General features: G+C 41.5%; 1 protein-coding gene across 2 annotated transcripts in view; it reads left to right on the top strand.

The window, feature by feature from the left end:
- Positions 1 to 11,893, top strand: part of LOC130306059 (uncharacterized) — a 151,750-nt gene extending 139,857 nt beyond the window's left edge. The window contains exons 3-9 of one of the 2 annotated variants that reach the window (XM_056552062.1): positions 8,397 to 8,462; positions 8,540 to 9,053; positions 9,134 to 9,231; positions 9,307 to 9,369; positions 9,565 to 9,791; positions 9,861 to 10,020; positions 10,085 to 11,893. In XM_056552062.1, coding sequence (XP_056408037.1) covers positions 9,155 to 9,231; positions 9,307 to 9,369; positions 9,565 to 9,791; positions 9,861 to 10,020; positions 10,085 to 10,268 — 711 coding nt within the window. In that variant the 5' untranslated portion in view covers positions 8,397 to 8,462; positions 8,540 to 9,053; positions 9,134 to 9,154 and the 3' untranslated portion in view covers positions 10,269 to 11,893. Of the gene's footprint in view, positions 1 to 8,392; positions 8,463 to 8,539; positions 9,054 to 9,133; positions 9,232 to 9,306; positions 9,370 to 9,564; positions 9,792 to 9,860 lie in introns of those variants that run through there. The other variant, XR_008855472.1, reaches the window with a different exon arrangement.
- The last annotated feature ends 6,064 nt before the right edge of the window (positions 11,894 to 17,957 follow it).

The following is a 17,957-nucleotide window of genomic DNA, read 5'->3' as shown; positions in this document are numbered from 1 at the left end:
CCGATTTCCCACAGGCGTATGGATACGCCCTCGGTCCTTAAGGACTCGGAATGCAGGGCGTATCCATACGCCCTGCGTCCTGAAGAGGTTAAAGGGGTACTCCGGTGGAAAACTTTTTTTTTTTTTTTTTAAATCAACTGGTGCCAGAAAGTTAAACTGATTTGTAAATTACTTCTATTAAAAAATCTTAATCCTTCCAGTACTTATTAGCAACTTTATACTACAGAGGAAATTCTTTTCTTATTGGATTTCTTTTCTGTCTGTCCACAGTGCTCTCTGCTGACACATCTGTCTCTATCAGGAACTGTCCAGGAGAAAATCTCCATAACAAACATATGCTGCTCTGGACAGTTCCTAAAATGGACAGAGGTGTCAGCAGAGAGCACTGTGGACAGACAGAAAACAAATCCAAAAAGAAAAGAATTTCCTCTGTAGTATTCAGCAACTAATAAGTACTGGAAGTATTAATATATGTATTAAATATATTTGGCATTGACAAGTGCATAAATGTCTGAACTATCACAATATAATGTTAATGATGCCGTATGGTGGATGGCATAAACATAAAATAAAAAAAAGTATGACATTGCTGCTTTTTGGCCACATTACATCCCAGAAAAATTAAATAAAAAAGTGACCAAAAAGTCACATATACGCAAAAGTGGTATCGATTAAAAACTATAGATAACGTCGCGGAAAAATGCGGAAAAATGAGAGAGCTAGAGGGGTCACAATAGGATGATTTAAAACATAGTCATTTTGTTTAAAAGGTTAGATTTTTTAAACCCCTTCCCGCTATAGGACGTATGCATACGTCCCAGCGCCCGACATGTTTGTGCTCTGGGACGTATGCTTACGTCCTAGCGATCTCCTGCCCTGCCGTGGGCAGTGCAGGAGATCGGTGGCAGGAGCCAACTGTCAATCACAGCGTGGGTCCCGCCACAGCTGCCAGGGCCACGATCGCGCAGGTCCCGGCAGCATTAACCCCATTGATGCCGTGATCAATCCTGATCACGGCTTCTATGGTGTTGACAGGGGGAGCGCGCTCCCCCTGTTCACCAACAGCGGCGCTGCGTTACGATCGCCATCATGCCCTCTCCCATAGACTTGGACTGAGAGGGCTGGGTGTGACGTTATGAGGGGGCACGTTATGAGGGGGCATGTTTTGTTCCAAACAATTTGTTCCAAACGCTGAGCAGCGAAGTACCCCTTTAACCCCTTCCCGACCCATGACATACAGGTACGTCATGAACATTTTTGCCGCTACTCGCGGCATCCCGCAGCGCCCGGTAAGATGGTGGCTATCACTGATAGCCAGCCATCTTACCATGCGACCACGGGGGGTTTCATCCCCCCCCCCAGCGATCGCTGCAATCAGCTAGTCAAATCTGACTAGCTGATAGCAGCGTTTCGCTATCAGAATACTTAGCAGCGCGGTGTGTGAGTCCCGATCACGGGGATCGGGACACACACCGCTCTGCTAAGTGTCCCTTACCCGTCCCCCGGCGTCATTTACCCGGCCATGCGATGTCCCGAGCAGTCCCGTTGCGAGCGGCGTCCTCCAGGCGGTCCCGGCGGTGGTGCGTCCTGGCGGTGAGTTTCCGGCAGCAGGGCAGCATCTTCATTGGCAGCAGTGAGATCGCCGTAAAGCGATCTCACCGCTGCCTCTGGGAGTTTCAAAACTGCAACTCCCAGCATGCCCAGACAGCCTTTGGCTTTCTGTACATGCTGGGAGTTGCAGTTTTGCAACATCTGGAGGTCCACAGTTTGGAGACCACTGTATAATGGTCTCCAATCTGTACTCTTCTAGATGTTGCAAAACTACAAATCTCAGCTGCTCAGTCTGTCCAGGCATGCTGGGAGTTGTAGTTCTCTAACATCTGGAAGAGCACAGATTGGAGACCATTATACAGTGGTCTCCAAACTGTGGACCTCCAGATATTGCAAAACTACAACTCCCAGCATGCTCAAGCATGCTGGAAGTTGTAGTTCTGCAACATCTGATCCTTCAGATATTGCCGAACTACAACTTCCAGCAGTCTGGGCATGCTGGGAGTTGTAGTTTTGCAACAACTGGAGGCACACTAGTTGGGAAAAATTATCCGTTTCCTACCTCAGTGCCTCCAGCTGTTGCAATTGTTGCAAAACTATAACTCCCAGCATGCACTGACAGACCATGCATGCTGGGAGTTGTAGTTTTGCAACAGCTGGAGGCACACTGGTTTGGAAACACTGTTTGGTTGCAAAACACTTGAAAGTTTATTACTTAACTTAGTGCTTCCAAACCAGTGTGCCTCCAGCTGTTGCAAAACTACAACTCTCAGCATGCACGGACAGCCAAAGGGCATGCTCGGAGTTTTCAACAGCTGGATGTTTGCCCCCTCCCCCCAATGTGAATGTACAGGGTACACTCACATGGGCGGAGGTTTACAGTGAGTGCTGCAAGTTTGAGATGGCGCAAATTTTGCGCTGCAGCTCAAACTCTCAGCGGCAAACTTGCTGTGATCCTCTGCCCATGTGACTGTACCCTAAAAACACTACACTACACTAACACTAACCTAAAATAAAAAGTAAAAAACACTACATATACACATACCCCTACACAGCCCCCCTCCCCCCAAAAAATTAAAAACGTCTGGTATGCTACTGTTTCCAAAACGGAGCCTCCAGCTGTTGCAAAATAACAACTCCCAGTATTGCCACACAGCCATTGACTGTCCAGGCATGCTGGGAGTTTTTCAACAGCTGGAGGCATCCTGTTTGGGAATCATTGGCGTAGAATACCCCTATGTCCACCCCTATGCAAATCCCTAATTTAGGCCTCAAATGCGCATGGCGCTCTCTCACTTTGGAGCCCTGTCGTATTTCAGGGCAACAGTTTTGGGACACATATGGGGTATCGCCTTACTCAGGAGAAATTGCCTTACAAATTTTGGGGGGCTTTTTCTTCTTTAACACCTTATGAAAAGGTGAAGTTGGGGTCTACACCAGCATGTTAGTGTGAAAAAATAAATTTTTTACACTGACATGCTGGTGTTGCCCTATACTTTTCATTTTCACAAGAGGTAAAAGGGAAAAAAGACCATCTAAATATGTAATGCAATTTCTCCCGAGTACGGAGATACCCCATATGTGGGCGCAAAGTGCTCTGGGGGCGCACAACAAGGCCCAGAAGGGAGAGTGCACCATGTACATTTGAGGTGATTTGCACAGGGGTGGCTGATTGCTACAGCAGTTCTGACAAACGCAAAACAATAAATATCCATATGTGACCCCATTTTGGAAACTACACCCCTCACGGAATGTAATAAGGGGTGCAGTGAGAATTTACACCCCACTGGCGTATGACAGATTTTTGGAACAGTGGTCTGTGAAAATGAAAAATAAAATTTTTCATTTGCACAGTCCACTGTTTCAAATATCTGTCAAACGCCAGTGGGGTGTAAATGCTCACTGCACCCCTTATTAAATTCCATGAGGGGTGTAGTTTCCAAAATGGGGTCACATGTGGGGGGGGGTCCACTGTTCTGGCACCATAGGGGCTTCCTAAATGGGACATGCCCCCCAAAAACCCTTTCAGAAAAACTCACTCTCCAAAATCCCATTGTCGCTCCTTCCCTTCTGAGCCCTCTACTGTGCCCGCCGAACACTTTACATACGCATATGAGGTATTTCCTTACTCAAGAGAAATTGGGTTACAAATTTTAGGGTGATTTCTCTCCTTTTACCCCTTGTAAAAATTCAAAAATTGGGTCTACAAGAACATGCGAGTGTAAAAAATGAAGATTTCGAATTTTCTCCTTCACTTGGCTGCTATTCCTGTGAAACACCTAAAGGGTTAAACACTTACTGAATGTCATTTTGAATACTTTGGGGGTGCAGTTTTTATAATGGGGTCATTTATGGGGTATTTCTAATATGAAGACCCTTAAAATCCCCTTCCAACCAAAACTGGTCCCTGAAAAAGTACGATTTTGAAAATCTTGAGAAAAATTGGAAAATTGCTGCGGAACTTTGAAGCCCTCTGATGTCTCCAAAAGTAAAAACTTGTCAATTTTTTTATGCAAACATAAAGTAGACATATTATATGTGTGAATCAATATGTAATTTATTTGGAATATCCATTTTCCTTTCAAGCAGAGACTTTCAAAGTTAGAAAAATGCTAAATTTTCAAAATTTTCATGAAATTTTTAGATTTTTTACCAAGAAAGGATGCAAATATCAGTGAAATTTTACCAATAACATAAAGTAGAATATGTCACGAAAAAACATTCTCGGAATCAGAATGATAAGTAAAAGCATCCCAGAGTTATTAATGTTTAAAGTAACAGTGGTCAGATTTTCAAAAAATGCCCAGGTCCTGAAGGTGAAAATGGGCTGGGTTAAGGGCTCTAAACAATTTTAGTTTTTTGCACTTTTGTTTTTTCCTTCTCCACTTCTAAAAATCATAATGCGTTAAATTTTGCACCTACAAACCCCTTTAAGGGCTTTATAACATAGTCTGCGGTGAAACAAAAAATGTAATTGTGGGGTGAAATTGTGAACTTCCTTTTCTACGCAGTGCACTTTGTGGTAAAAATTACACCTTATCTTTATTCTGTTGGTCCATACAGTTACAAGGATACCTAATTTATGTAGGTTTTATTTTATTTTACTACACTGCTCAAAAAAATAAAGGGAACCCTTAAACAACACAACGTAACTCCAATGACAATCAACTTCACATGCTGTTGTGCAAATGGAACAGACAACAGGTAGAAATTATAGGCAATTACCAAGACACCCCCAGTAAAGGAGTGGTTCTACAGGTGGTGACCACAGACCACTTCTCAGTTCCTATGTTTCCTGGCTGATGTTTTGGTCACTTTTGAATGCTGGCGGTTCTTTCACTCTAGTGGTAGCATGAGACAGAGTCTACAACCCACACAAGTGGCTCAGGTAGTGCAGCTCATCCAGGATGGCACATCAATGCAAGCTGTGGCAAGAAGGTTTGCTGTGTCTGTCAGCATCAGTGCATGTGTCCACTCCAACGATCAGAAACAGACTCCATGAGGGTGGTAGGAGAGCCTGACATCCACAGGTGGGGGTTATGTTTACAGCCCAACACCGTGCAGGACGTTTGGCATTTGCAAGAGAACACCAAGATTGGCAAATTCGTCACTGGTGCCCTGTGCTCTTCACAGATGAAAGCAGGTTCACACCGAGCACATGTGACAGAGTCTGGCGATGTCGTGGAGAATGTTCTGCTGCCTGCAACAATCTCCAGCATGACCAGTTTGGCGTTGGGTCAGAAATGGTGTGAGATGCCATTTCTTTGGGTGGGCCACAAAGCCCTCCATGTGCTTGCCAGAGGTAGCCTGACTGCCATTAGGTACCGAGATGAGATCCTCAGACCCCTTGTGAGAACATATGCTGGTGCGGTTGGCCCTGGGTTCCTCCTAATGCAAGACAGTGCTAGACCTCATGTGGCTGGAGTGTTTCAGCAATTCCTGCAAGAGGAAGTCATTGATGCTATGGAGTGGCCTGCCCGTTCCCCAGACCTGAATCCGATTGAGCACATCTGGGACATCATATCTCGCTCCATCCACCAACGCCATGTTGCACCACAGACTGTCTAGGAGTTCAGGGGCTTGTGCAGGCATTGTAGGGAGGTCACACGGGCACGTGGAGGCCACACACAATACTGAGCCTCATTTTGACCTGTTTTAAAGGACATAACATAAAAGTTGGATCAGCCTGTACTGTGGTTTTCCACATTGATTTTGACATCGCAGCCAGGACCCAGCGGGTTTAAAGTGTTTGCGGCTCGTTAGAATGCTTAAAACACCGGTAATGGGTCTCAGGACGTACAGGTACACCCTGAGTCCTTAAGTGCCAGGGTGTTCCTGGAGACCAGGGCGTACCTATACACCCTGCGTCCTTCAGTGGTTAAGTAGTACAATAATAAAGTGGGTAAACATGGGTATCATTTTAATCATATTGACTCACGGAATAAATGGAACATGTCATTTTTACCGTAAAGTGCACTGTATGCAAAACCCTCTTCACTTTCCCCACAAAATTATATTTTTTTGGTTACAACGGTACATGATATATTTTATGGTAAAATAGGAGATGTTATTACAAAGTACAAATGGTCACACAAAAAAAAACCCTCATAAGGGTCTGTGGATGGAAAAATAAAAAGTTATGAATTTTAGAAGGCTAAGAGGGAAAAAAAATCAAAAATTAGACTGGCTTTGTTCTTAACCCCTTAAGGACCAAGCGTTTTTCAGTTTATGCACTTTCGTTTTTTCCTCTTTACATTTTAAAAATCATAACCCTTTCAATTTTGCACTTAAAAATCCATATGATGGCTTTTTTTTTGCACCACCAATTCTACTTTGTAATGACATCAGTCATTTTACCCAAAAATCTACAGCGAAATGGGAAAAAAATCATTGTGCGACAAAATTGAAGAAAAAATACCATTTTGTAATTTTGGGGGCTTCCAATTCTACGCAGTACATTTTTTGGTGAAAATTACACATTATCTTTAATCTGTAGGTCCATACGATTAAAATGAAACCCTACTCATATAGGTTTGATTTTGTCTTACTTCTGAAAAACATAACTACATGCACTAAAATTTATATGTTTAACCCCTTAAGGACTGAGCCCTTTTTCGCAATTCTGACCACGGTCGCTTTACGAATTAATAACTCTAAAACGGTTTTACCGAATATTCTGATTCTGAGAATGTTTTTTCGTGACATATTCTACTTTATTTTGGTGGTAAATTTTCGGCGTGACTTGAATCCTTTTTTTGGTGAAAAATCCCCAAATTTCATGAACATTTTGAAAATGTAGCATTTTTCTAACTTTGAAGCTCTCTACTTGTAAGGAAAATGGATATTCCCAATAAATTTTATTTTTCTTCACAAATACAATGGGGGAGATTTATCAAAGGATTTAGACTGGTTTTTCTTGTCTAAATTTGTCGCACAGAAAGTCGCAGTCTAAATCTGTGCGACTTTTCTGCGCTCTAGAGGATTTTTAGAACATGATGCATGCAAGTCTATTTTAGACTGAAATGCATTGAAAAATGCATTGGTGCTGAATTTATCAAGTGCGACTTTTCAGCGACAAGTCGCATAGGCTGAAAGTACGCCGAAATGTCAGACCATGTTGGAGCAGGTTTAAATATAGACTAAAGCATAGATCATGCAGTCTGTGCACAGAATTTATCAAGAGCCGTGCGCCATTTGATAAATTCGGTGCACAATAGACCAGACTAACCCTCTGTAGTTTGGTCTATATTGATGCGGGACATAGACAACTTTGATAAATCTCCCCCTATATGTCCACTTTATGTTGGCATCATAAAATGGACATATTTTTGCTTTTTTTTTTAAAAATTAGAGGGCTTCAAAGTAGAGCAGCAATTTTCAAAAATGTCATGAAAATTGCAAAATCTGAAGGGACATATGTTACAGAACTACAACTCCCAGCATGCCTGGACAGTCTAGGCATGCTGAGAGTTGTAGTTTGGCATAGTGGTTGCCACAGTAAAGAGTTTCCCTACCTGTGCCTGTCTCCAGCGACGATCGGGGGTCCCCAGGCATCTTCTCCTCCAAGTACCGGCCTCCATCTTCTCCCCACGTTTCCCACGACATCCAGGGGTGGGTAGAACCCCTGTCCTGCGCTGCCATTGGTCAGAATCAGTTCTTAAGGACTGAGTCTATGGCTAACGGATGTTCTAAAAAACGTCCGTTATTTGTACTGAGCATGCTCAGTAAAGTCTTCACACCCCTGAAGTCACATGGGAAGTGGCTTCCTGCACTCAACAGCAGGAGGCAGCTTGCAGCAGGACCAGCTGGAACAGATGTATAATCCGCTACCATCCGCCATTTTGTTTTCTGTATTTGTACGCAAAATCACCTTTGAGTGAAGGTAGGTACATGGATGGCTGCTATGCAGTATGTTTTGTGACTTTTTCAGAGTTTGTTGGGAACATGTGTTGAGGGTATGAATTATTTGGCTAGGGAAGTGTGCAGGACTATTTTGGACCGTGTGGTGCCACTCTGTGGCAGTTTTTTGCTCGTCATGTGCTTTCCAGTTTGCAGGCTGCGGGCAGTTTTGCCATCAGTTTGTATGGCGGGATAAATGCATTGGCTAGGGAAGTGTGAAGGATGATTTTGGACTGTGTGGTGCCACTCTGTGGCAGTTTTCTGCCCGCCATGTGCTTGTCAGTTTGCAGGCTGTGGGCAGTTTTGCCCGCAGTTTGTATGGGGGTATGAATGCTATGGCTAGGAAAGTGTACAGGACGATTTTGGACCATGTGGTGCAACTCTGCAATTTTTGTTCTTTTATTTTTTTGGTTTTTAAATTAAAATGCTAATTTTTTTCTTAATAGGAAACAAAGATGCCTAAGAAAAATGCAGCAAAAAACACTGAGCCCAAGAAGGCACAGTCTAAAAAGGTGAGTTTTCACATTCTGGAATGTTTTGACATTTAATTGCATTTCTGAAATTTTTTTTGTTTATTTGTATTTTTCAGAAGCAAGTCCCAATAGAAACCTCATCCGAGAATGAGGTTGACGAAGTAACCCAAGAATTTGGCTCAAGATGGGCTCCAAGTCCAAGTGGGAGAGCATTTATCATGTTTATTTTTCCATAATTTATCAAGATTTTAATTTATACTTCCAGTTGGATAATGGCTAGTGAAGCATGCAGGACGAATTTTGACCGTGTTGTGCCACTCGTTTTTTTAATTTGTTATATTTTTAGGATTTTATTAAACTTAAATTATTTTATTTTTAATTTCTAGAAACAAACTATGCCTCAGAAAAAATGGACCAAAAACCAATGAAAACAAGAAGTCAAAATCAAAAAAGGTGAATTTTAACTTTTTTGACAATTTTGACTGCCAATGATTTCTTTATTTCTTTTTTTTTTTTTTTTTTTTTTTGCAGAAGCATGTCCCTGTTGAATCCTCTTCAGAGGAGGTGGAGGATACTATTTCTGAAAAGACGGTGTCTGAAGTTGGATCTAGATGTTCAAGAAGCCCAAGTGTGAGTATTTTTCTTTTTGAGTAATTATTCTAAATATTTTTCTCTAATTTACTAACTTTTAATTTTTTGCTTACAATCAGAAGATTATTATATAAGTCAGCATGACTTGGAAACAGAGAAGGAGAGTGTCCCGCATGTGTTGGCCCCCCAGGATAGACCTTCCAAAAAGCCTGATCCAGTATGTATTGTACAATTATATGGCAGTTTGTTCTACATGTTATACTGTAATCAAAAAAATTTTTTTTGTAAATAGCGTCCTGCGCCTCGCCAATCCAGGGGAAGAGGAGGCAGGAATTGTGGCAGAGGACATGGTTGTGTGAGTATTTAATAAATAGATATACTTGTTTTAAGTGTACTTTGGAAGTCAGTTGCCCATAGCAACTAATCACATTGCCTCTTCATTCTTTTGTTTGTTTTCTTAAAGCTTTAAAGAGCCAATGTGATTGCTTGCATAGGCAACTGAATACACTACAGTGTTTGCCAAACTATTAACAGATCTTTCAAATTTCAGGGTGGCATGTGCTGGTTGGGTGGAGATTAAAGGGGGGCAGGATGAGTCGGAGATCACGATAGACACCGATCTCCTAATAACGATGATCGAGGCTTGTTCTGCTCTGGGGGATTCGTCTGACCCACACCACGCCAAGCTACAATATTCACAGGCTCTTTGGATTGAGATTTATTGTGCCATCTGCAACAACTGGGAGGACCTGTCATCTACTGAAAGATGGACAGTAGGTAAATATTTTAGAATGAAAGGTTTTACATTTTTTTTTTAATTATTTAATTAAAATGTTTTCCTTCTAGGCAAGCAGATTAGAAATCGGTGGGCATCCATCAGGGACCAGCACATGCGGGACATAAGGGAGGAAGAAGAGAGGCCCAGTGGATCCGGGGCCTCCAGTAAAACCCCATACTACAACCGGCAACTCCATGGATTTCTTCAAAAGTGTCACGAGATGCAGAAGTACGTCCAATTTTTTTTCTTTTTAAATGTTTTTTGTTAATAAACAAATTTTTTTCTCTTTCAGGACACATTCCAGTGTTAGACAAAAAAGGGCTCAGACCCTCCAACAGGCACCCCCCCCCTATCTGCCCAGCCCCCTGACACTGCTGATCAGGGGCAAGAACCTTCTCCTCTACCAGCTTTCTCATAGTCCCGACCAAGTTGCCAGAGGATCGAAATATCCTTTGGAGATTTGGTCCGGCCAGTGAGGACTGGTAGGAGAAAGCATGGGATCCTTAAAGATCTCATAAAGCTCACAAAGGAGAGCTTTATGAGATTGGATGATAAAGTGGAAGTCTTGAGGGAAGAGCTTTGTAAGTTACAGCAGGTGGGGGCAGGGCTGTCTACTGGTCCCCTTTCAGACTCTCTATCTCCGGAGCCTGGCTCCCATGCTGGAGAAACTGTCCCTTGAAAAGCAGTGTCAGGAGTTGTTTGAGCTTCTGAGTTGACTCTGCTTGCTTCAGGAAGTCCCATCTCACAAGAGGAGATCCTCCTCCCCATGGCAGAGTTCTTAAACACACGGAAGTTGTTGGTCCTACCATATGACCCGATGTCCACAGCAATGAATTTGTACTGCGCATCCGCAATGGCCATAAGTATGGTGCAGAAGAACCTCTTGTAATTATAGTACTTTGACCCAGTGTACGCCAGCTTCTGGATCCTGATGTATTTCCCGTCGACTGCTCCAACACAGTTTGGAAACTGTGTGACTTCCTGGAACTTCTCTGCAATGCCACACCAATGTTCTGCTGAAGGATGCGGAAGAAAGTCTGCTAGAAGGCAATCCCACATGGCCTAACAGGTGGTCCAGACAATCCCAGAGATGGTGGAAATTCCCAGGTGAAACTGGAAGAGGAGCAATTATAAACTCTCACCGGATTCCAGGAACCTGAAATTAACAGTTAAAAAAAAGAGTTTTACTATTTTACAAAACACATTGGATAAACACTGCAAAAAAAAAAAAAAAAAGGATTTTGATTACATACGTGAGGGTTACGATGAGGCGTTCCTCTGGCGAGATGCTCCTCCTGAGGTGGGTGTCTTGGCAACAGAAACTTTCACTGATGCATTGGAGAAGGTCATAAACATTGCTACAGACATCTTTAGGTAGCTTGTGAACTTCTCTGGGTGCTGGCGCAGCTCCACATACAAAGTACTATGCACCCCATGGGTCATCCATGCTGCAGTGATGGGATGGATCCAATATCTTCGGTGACGTCTCTCATCATCTTCAGATCTTCTCCTTCTTCTTTGGGCATGCCACAGCAGAACATCAAAACTGTAGGAAAGGTGGGTGGGAAACATTTTGAAATTCGCAATGGTAAAGTCTGACAGTACTCTCCCTCTCAATGCTGAAATTCAGACTGGTGTCAGATCATTGTGGCACCCTTTAATACCCTTCCCTAGGAGTAGGAGGCGGAGCTTCAGGTGCTGCAAGGTGTGACAGGTAGGAGAGGTAAAAAAAAAGGGTTAAAAACAGACATTATAAAAATTCATAACGGATGTAATAACGAGTGATAATGGGTAAAAACGGGCCAATATTTAACCCCTTAAGGACTGAACGTTTTTCCATTTTTGCACTTTCGTTTTTTCCTCCTTACCTTGTAAAAATCATAACCCTTTCAATTTTGCACCTAAAAATCCATATGATGGCTTATTTTTTGCACCACCAATTCTACTTTGTAATGACATCAGTCATTTTATACTAAAATCTACGGCGAAACAGAAAACAAAAATCACTGTGCGACAAAAAGGAAGAAAAAAACCCATTTTGTAAATTTTGGGGGCTTCTGTTTCAACGCAGTACATTTTACATTAAAAATGACACCTTATCTCTATTCTGTAGGTCCATACGATTAAAATGATATCCTACTTATATAGGTTTGATTGTTTATTACTTCGGAAAAAAAATCATAACTACATGCAGGAAAATGTATACGTTTAAAATTGTCCTCTTCTGATCCCTATAACTTTTTTATTGTTCCATGTACGGAGCGGTATGAGGGCTAATTTTTACGCCGTGATCTGAAGTTTTTATTGGTACCATTTTTGTTTTGATCGCTTTTTGTTAATTTTTTTATTATATAAAAAGTGAGCAAAAATATGCTATTTTGTACTTTGGAATTTTTTTGCGCATACGCCATTGACCGTGCGGTTTAATTAACAATATATTTTCATAGTTCGGACATTTACGCATGCGGCAATACCACATATGTTTATTTTTATTTACACAGTTTTTGTTTATGGGAAAAAGGGGGTGATTCAAACTTTTATTAGGGAAGGTGTAAAATGATCTTTATTAACTTTTTTTTTTCACTTTTTTTTGCAGTGTTATAGCTCCCATAGGGGACTATAACACTGATCTTATGCACTGTTCACTATAAAGCCATAGCTTTGCATTGATCAGTGTTATCGGCGGTTGATTGCTGCTTATAGCAGCCGAGACCATGCGGGTATGATTCGAGCTCAGCTCCTAAGCTCGCTTCATAACCCTCCTATGCCGCAGCGCCGTAAAAACACAGCATTCTGCGGCAAGGGGTTAATAGAGTGGTGTCCCATTTCGGCTTAATCTCGCAAGCAGGAAAAAGAGATAGCCAGTGGGGGACTGGAAGTTTTAGAAAAGCAGGCTGTGGGGAACTGGGATAGGTAAGTATTACTTGTTTGTTATTTTTACTACATGTCCACCATGATCATGATCTCCGAGAGGTGATAGGAGTTAGGCCCATGTTAACTTATAGACGTGGTCCTAATCTGAGGGACCTTCTGGTACGTAGCCACCTCAGTCCGGATGGCAATCCGAGAGAACTAGACCGGGGTGGCAGTACCAAACTAGTGGGCTCATTCCCATGTGGTCGATGTGACTTTTGTAAATTTATACCTAAAGTGAAGGAATTCACTAATCCAACAGATGGACGAACATACCAAATAAGACAATTCCTTAATTGTTCCTCTAGAAACATTGTATATGTAGCACAGTGTCAATGTCCGAAATTATATGTAGGAAAAACGACTCAAGAATTTAAAAGACGCATCTCCAAACATTTGAGCACAATTAGGACTAATAGTGAAACACCTTTAGCCAGGCACATGAGGACAGTACACAGAGACAGTATGTTTAACATCAAATTTTGCGGAATTTGTCAGAAACATTTGGGCCAAAGGAAAGGTAATATTGATAAAGAGTTATTGAAAGAGGAATCCAGATGGATCTTTAGATTGGGTAGCAAGAGTCCATTTGGACTCAATGAGGATTTTTCGTTTTCTGCATTTTTGTAATTTATTCCAAGGTTGGATTTATAATAAGATGGACACACAATAGGGGGTTAAATGAAGAAGACAGGCGGAGCCTTGTAATCTCTATATCAGATGGTTCCTGACAAGAAAGTAATCCAAATGGAGATATCTACAAGATAATCCTGTAATCCTTCCCTTAGTAATCTTTGGATTTAGTGAATATCCCCACCTAATAGAGTAAAAGAGTTCTCTGATACCTATATACAGTGCCTACTATCCCTGTGGTCTGCTCCCCTTGATGTGATTATTTTCTGTGGTCTGTTCCCCTATATGAAATTGAACATGTATAATGATAGTATAGAAAACAATGTGGGCCTATCATTATTCTTGGTATTTTGTATATATGATAGGACTCATGCTATAAGTCTCAAATTAACATAATTCATATATTTATCTCCAGGTCAGTGGCTGACATGATTTAATTTTATCTTTATTATTTTTTTGAGCATCATCTCTAATCTCTAATCATAAATCATGTTGTAACATGCATAGAGCCGCAAATAAAACCATCAATAGAGGTAATAAATACATCAAAAAGTTTTTTTCAGAGTCTATATCATTCACCCAGGTTTAGGTATGCATAAATTCTAAGTTTGCGCGCATGCGCGAGGAGTTGAAGGACCTAATGAAGTATGTTGTGGATCTTTTTCTAAGTCCGCGCGCATGCGCGAGTAGTGGTTACGTCCAAAATGTCCACTATGTTTGTTTTGACAGATAATGAGCCAATCATGAGGCGTTTGAACCACATGATCGGGCTATCCAATGAGTAACAGAAACGCCACTGAAGACCTCACGTGACTGACAAGTATCGGAAATAGCGGAACTTCAATACTAGGCAGGGGAAAGAGTTTACAGAGGGACAGGAAATACGGAGTATGGCGAAAAGTGGCGCATATATGAGATAAGCAAATTATCCTTAGAAACTAAACTAGGATTGGATGGATGCAAGCACTTGGGAAGTAAACTGGGAAGTGATTGGAGAACTCTTGGGATGGATGAAGGGATTGAAACTATAAAAGGTGGAATTAAGGGCCGCCGCGTGTCTTATGCCTCATATACCCCTGATAACGTGACTGCTGTCACGAAACATGTAGGGGAGGCATTGGTTGTTTGGATTTAAGATACAGCTGAGTGTCAATAATATAGATCCTGTAGCACTGCAGGCACAGGAGATACATGATTTGGAATACCAAATAGTAATACAATTATATCAGTTGGACAAGATCAGCTGGGTTTTTAAACTGTTCTGTTTACCCCAAATACATTTTAACATGCAATTGTAATAAAAGTGAAGTTTTAGGGAGGGTGCTTTAAAAAGGGTTTTGCACCCCCACCTGGAGTAGCGTCTAGGTGTGGGGTTTGGATATTATTTTGGTTTATAGTACCCTAGCACAACTCCTGGGGCATTTGTTTGTTTGGAATTTTCTGCCGCAGCTCAAACTGTGAACCCCTGCCCGTGTGCCTGTACCCTAAAAACATTACACTACACTAACACAAAATAAAATAAAAGTAAAAAAACACTACATATACACATACCCCTACACAGCCCCCTCCCCAATAAAAATGAAAAACGTCTGGTACGCCACTGTTTCCAAAACGGAGCCTCCAGCTGTTGCAAAACAACTACTCCCAGTATTACCAGACAGCCACTGACTGTCCTGGCATGCTGGGAGTTTTACAATAGCTGGAGGCACCCTGTTTGGGAATCACTGGCATAGAATACCCCTATGTCCACCCCTATGCAAGTCCCTAATTTAGGGAATTAGGGCATGGCGCTCTCACTTTGGAGCCCTGTCGTATTTCAAGGCAATAGTTTAGGGTCACATATGGGGTATCGCCGTACTCGGGAGAAATTGGGCTTCAAATTTTGGGGGGTATTTTCTGATTTTACCCTTTTTAAAAATGTAAAAAATTTTTTACATATGCAAAAGTCGGGAAACACCTGTGGGGTATAAAGGTTCACTTAACCCCTTGTTACGTTCCCCGAGGGGTCTAGTTTCCAAAATGGTATGCCATGTGTTTTTTTTTTTTGCTGTTTTGACACCCTAGGGGCTTCCTAAAGGTGACATGCCCCCCAAAAACCATTTCAGAAAAATGTTCTCTCCAAAATCCCTTTGTCGCCCCTTCCCTTCTGAGCCCTCTACTGCGTCCGCCGAACAATTTACATAGACATTTGAGGTATGTGCTTACTCAAGAGAAATTGGGCTACAAATACAAGTAAACATTTTCTCCTTTTACCACTTGCAAAAATTGGGTCTACAAGAACATGTGAGTGTAAAAAATTAAGATTTTGAATTTTCCCCTTCACTTTGCTGCTATTCCTGTGAAACACCTAAAGGGTTACAACATGGACTGAATGTCATTTTGAATACTTTGGGGGGTGTAGTTTTTAGAATGGGGTCATTTATGGGGTATTTCTAATATGAAGACCCTTCAAATCCACTTCAAAACTGAACTGGTCCCTGAAAAATATCGAGTTTGAAAATGTTGTGAAAAATTGGAAAATTGCTGCTGAACTTTGAAGCCATCTGATGTCTTCCAAAAGTAAAAACTCATCAATTTTATGATGCAAACATAAAGTAGACATATTGTATATGTGAATTAAAAAAAATTATTTTTAATATACATTTTCCTTACAAGCAGAAAGCTTCAAAGTTAGAAAAATGCTACATTTTCAAATTTTTCATCAAATTTTGGGATTTTTCACCAAGAAAGGATGCAAGTTACCACAAAAATTTACTACTAAAGTAGTATTAAAGTAGAATATGTCATGAAAAAACTATCTCTGAATCAGAATGATAACTAAAAGCATTCCAGAGTTATTAATGTTTAAAGTGACAGTGGTCAGATGTGCAAAAAACGCTCTGGTCCTTAAGGCCAAAATGCCTTAAGGAGTTGTGGGTAGGGGTCGGGGTATACAAAGCCCCTGCACCTATTGGTGGGGCGTACATGACATTTTGCGGATATTTGTTGGCAGGAAACTGTCGGCGTTTGAATTCCCCACCATTTTTTGGAGCTCAGGAGGTTGCTCAAGCTACTGCAAAGATCACGGTTTGTGAGTCCAGGTCGGGTGGCGCAGTCTCTGCATCCCTTGTAGCCTACAGGCTGCCTCACGGGGGGTATGCGTGACTGCCCACTACTAGTGTGGCAAGGTATTAGGGTATGCACTGCTGCAGGATGGCTCTGCCCGTGACGCTAGTGGGTTCAGAGCCGGTTAGTGTGGGACATGTTGTATTGTGCAGCATGTTGGGGTCGAAGAACGGCACGGCGTACAGCAGCGGGATTGGGTCCGGTGGGACTGGAGGAGCATTGGTTTAAGTGAGGCCATTTCTTGACACCTGTCAGCTATGCCTGCAGCGCTAAGGGATACAGGAGCCGGGCGGAAGTGTGGGCAGGAACAAGGATTAGGTGCCCGGAGTAGGTTTAGTACTCGGGCAGTTTGTACTGACATGGACGCGAGTCCTGATTCATAAATTGAGGCTAGGGATCAGTGTCATTCCTGACGCTATCGGGCTCAGCTGGGCTGCTCAGTGAGGAGGCATCGGCAGTCATTAGCAGGCTGCGTTTCTTCAAGTACTGACAAACACGTTGGCACCATGCTGAATCTGCTAAGCTGTTGTTTCTAATATTCCTGTGGGTATTAAATCACTGTCTCTACCTCTAGTGACACAGGCTTTCGCTCTGGGCAATTTTACAGGTCATGATGTTGAGACAGTGCATTCATTCATAGCATTTCTTCTGTGTGCATGTTTCATACCAATAATATTGTGCATTCATAGTATTTATACTGTGCGTTTATGAATTGCATTCATACAGTGCACTTACACTGGAACAAAAAAAAAACTACCAGTCTTTAAGGGGGTATAGGTTGGAATAGGATGTATGTACATTATATATATATATATATATATATATATATATATCCAATGGAAGTAGAAGCGGCACTCCAATATAGTGATCAATAAGTCATAGGTTTATTCACACATCTGTGCAGAAAAGCGCAGATTTTGACGTGTGAATAAAGATGTGTGAATAAACCTACGATTTATTGATCACTGTATTGGAGTGCTGCTTCTACTTCCATTGGATATTATTTGGGAATTGGTCTGTTCCTGAAGCTGTGCACCCAGATGGATCTGGAATCCCTATCACGTTGCTCCTCTTCTATATTGCTTTATATATACACATACAGTGCATACGGTTTTAGTATATATATATAGATGCAAATCAAAAAATGTTGCAGTATCTTGTAATACCTTTTTTATTGGACTAACAGAATTTTGTAGAGAGAAGCTTTTGGGATTTCTCCCTTTTTCAAGTCCAAAGCAAATCTTTGGATACTGCAACATTTTTTGATTTGCATCTGCATCATTGGACTAATACGGCTACTTAAATTTACTATACATATATATATATATATATATATATATATATATATATACAAACAGTTATAGTATTTATAGTGCTTACGGTCATAACATCTTCAGTGTATACAGTCGTAATAATCTTAGTGCTTACGGTCATAGTGTTATTATACAGTACATGTGGTCATAGCATTTATACAAGACATACAATAGTGTTCATAGTGTCAGGTACAGGGAATA

This window comes from Hyla sarda, chromosome 1 (assembly GCF_029499605.1).
Source record: "Hyla sarda isolate aHylSar1 chromosome 1, aHylSar1.hap1, whole genome shotgun sequence".
NCBI classification, from domain to species: Eukaryota; Metazoa; Chordata; class Amphibia; order Anura; family Hylidae; genus Hyla; species Hyla sarda.
The sequence above is the reverse complement of the archived record's forward strand: the minus strand, read 5'-3'. Positions and strand labels throughout refer to the sequence as shown.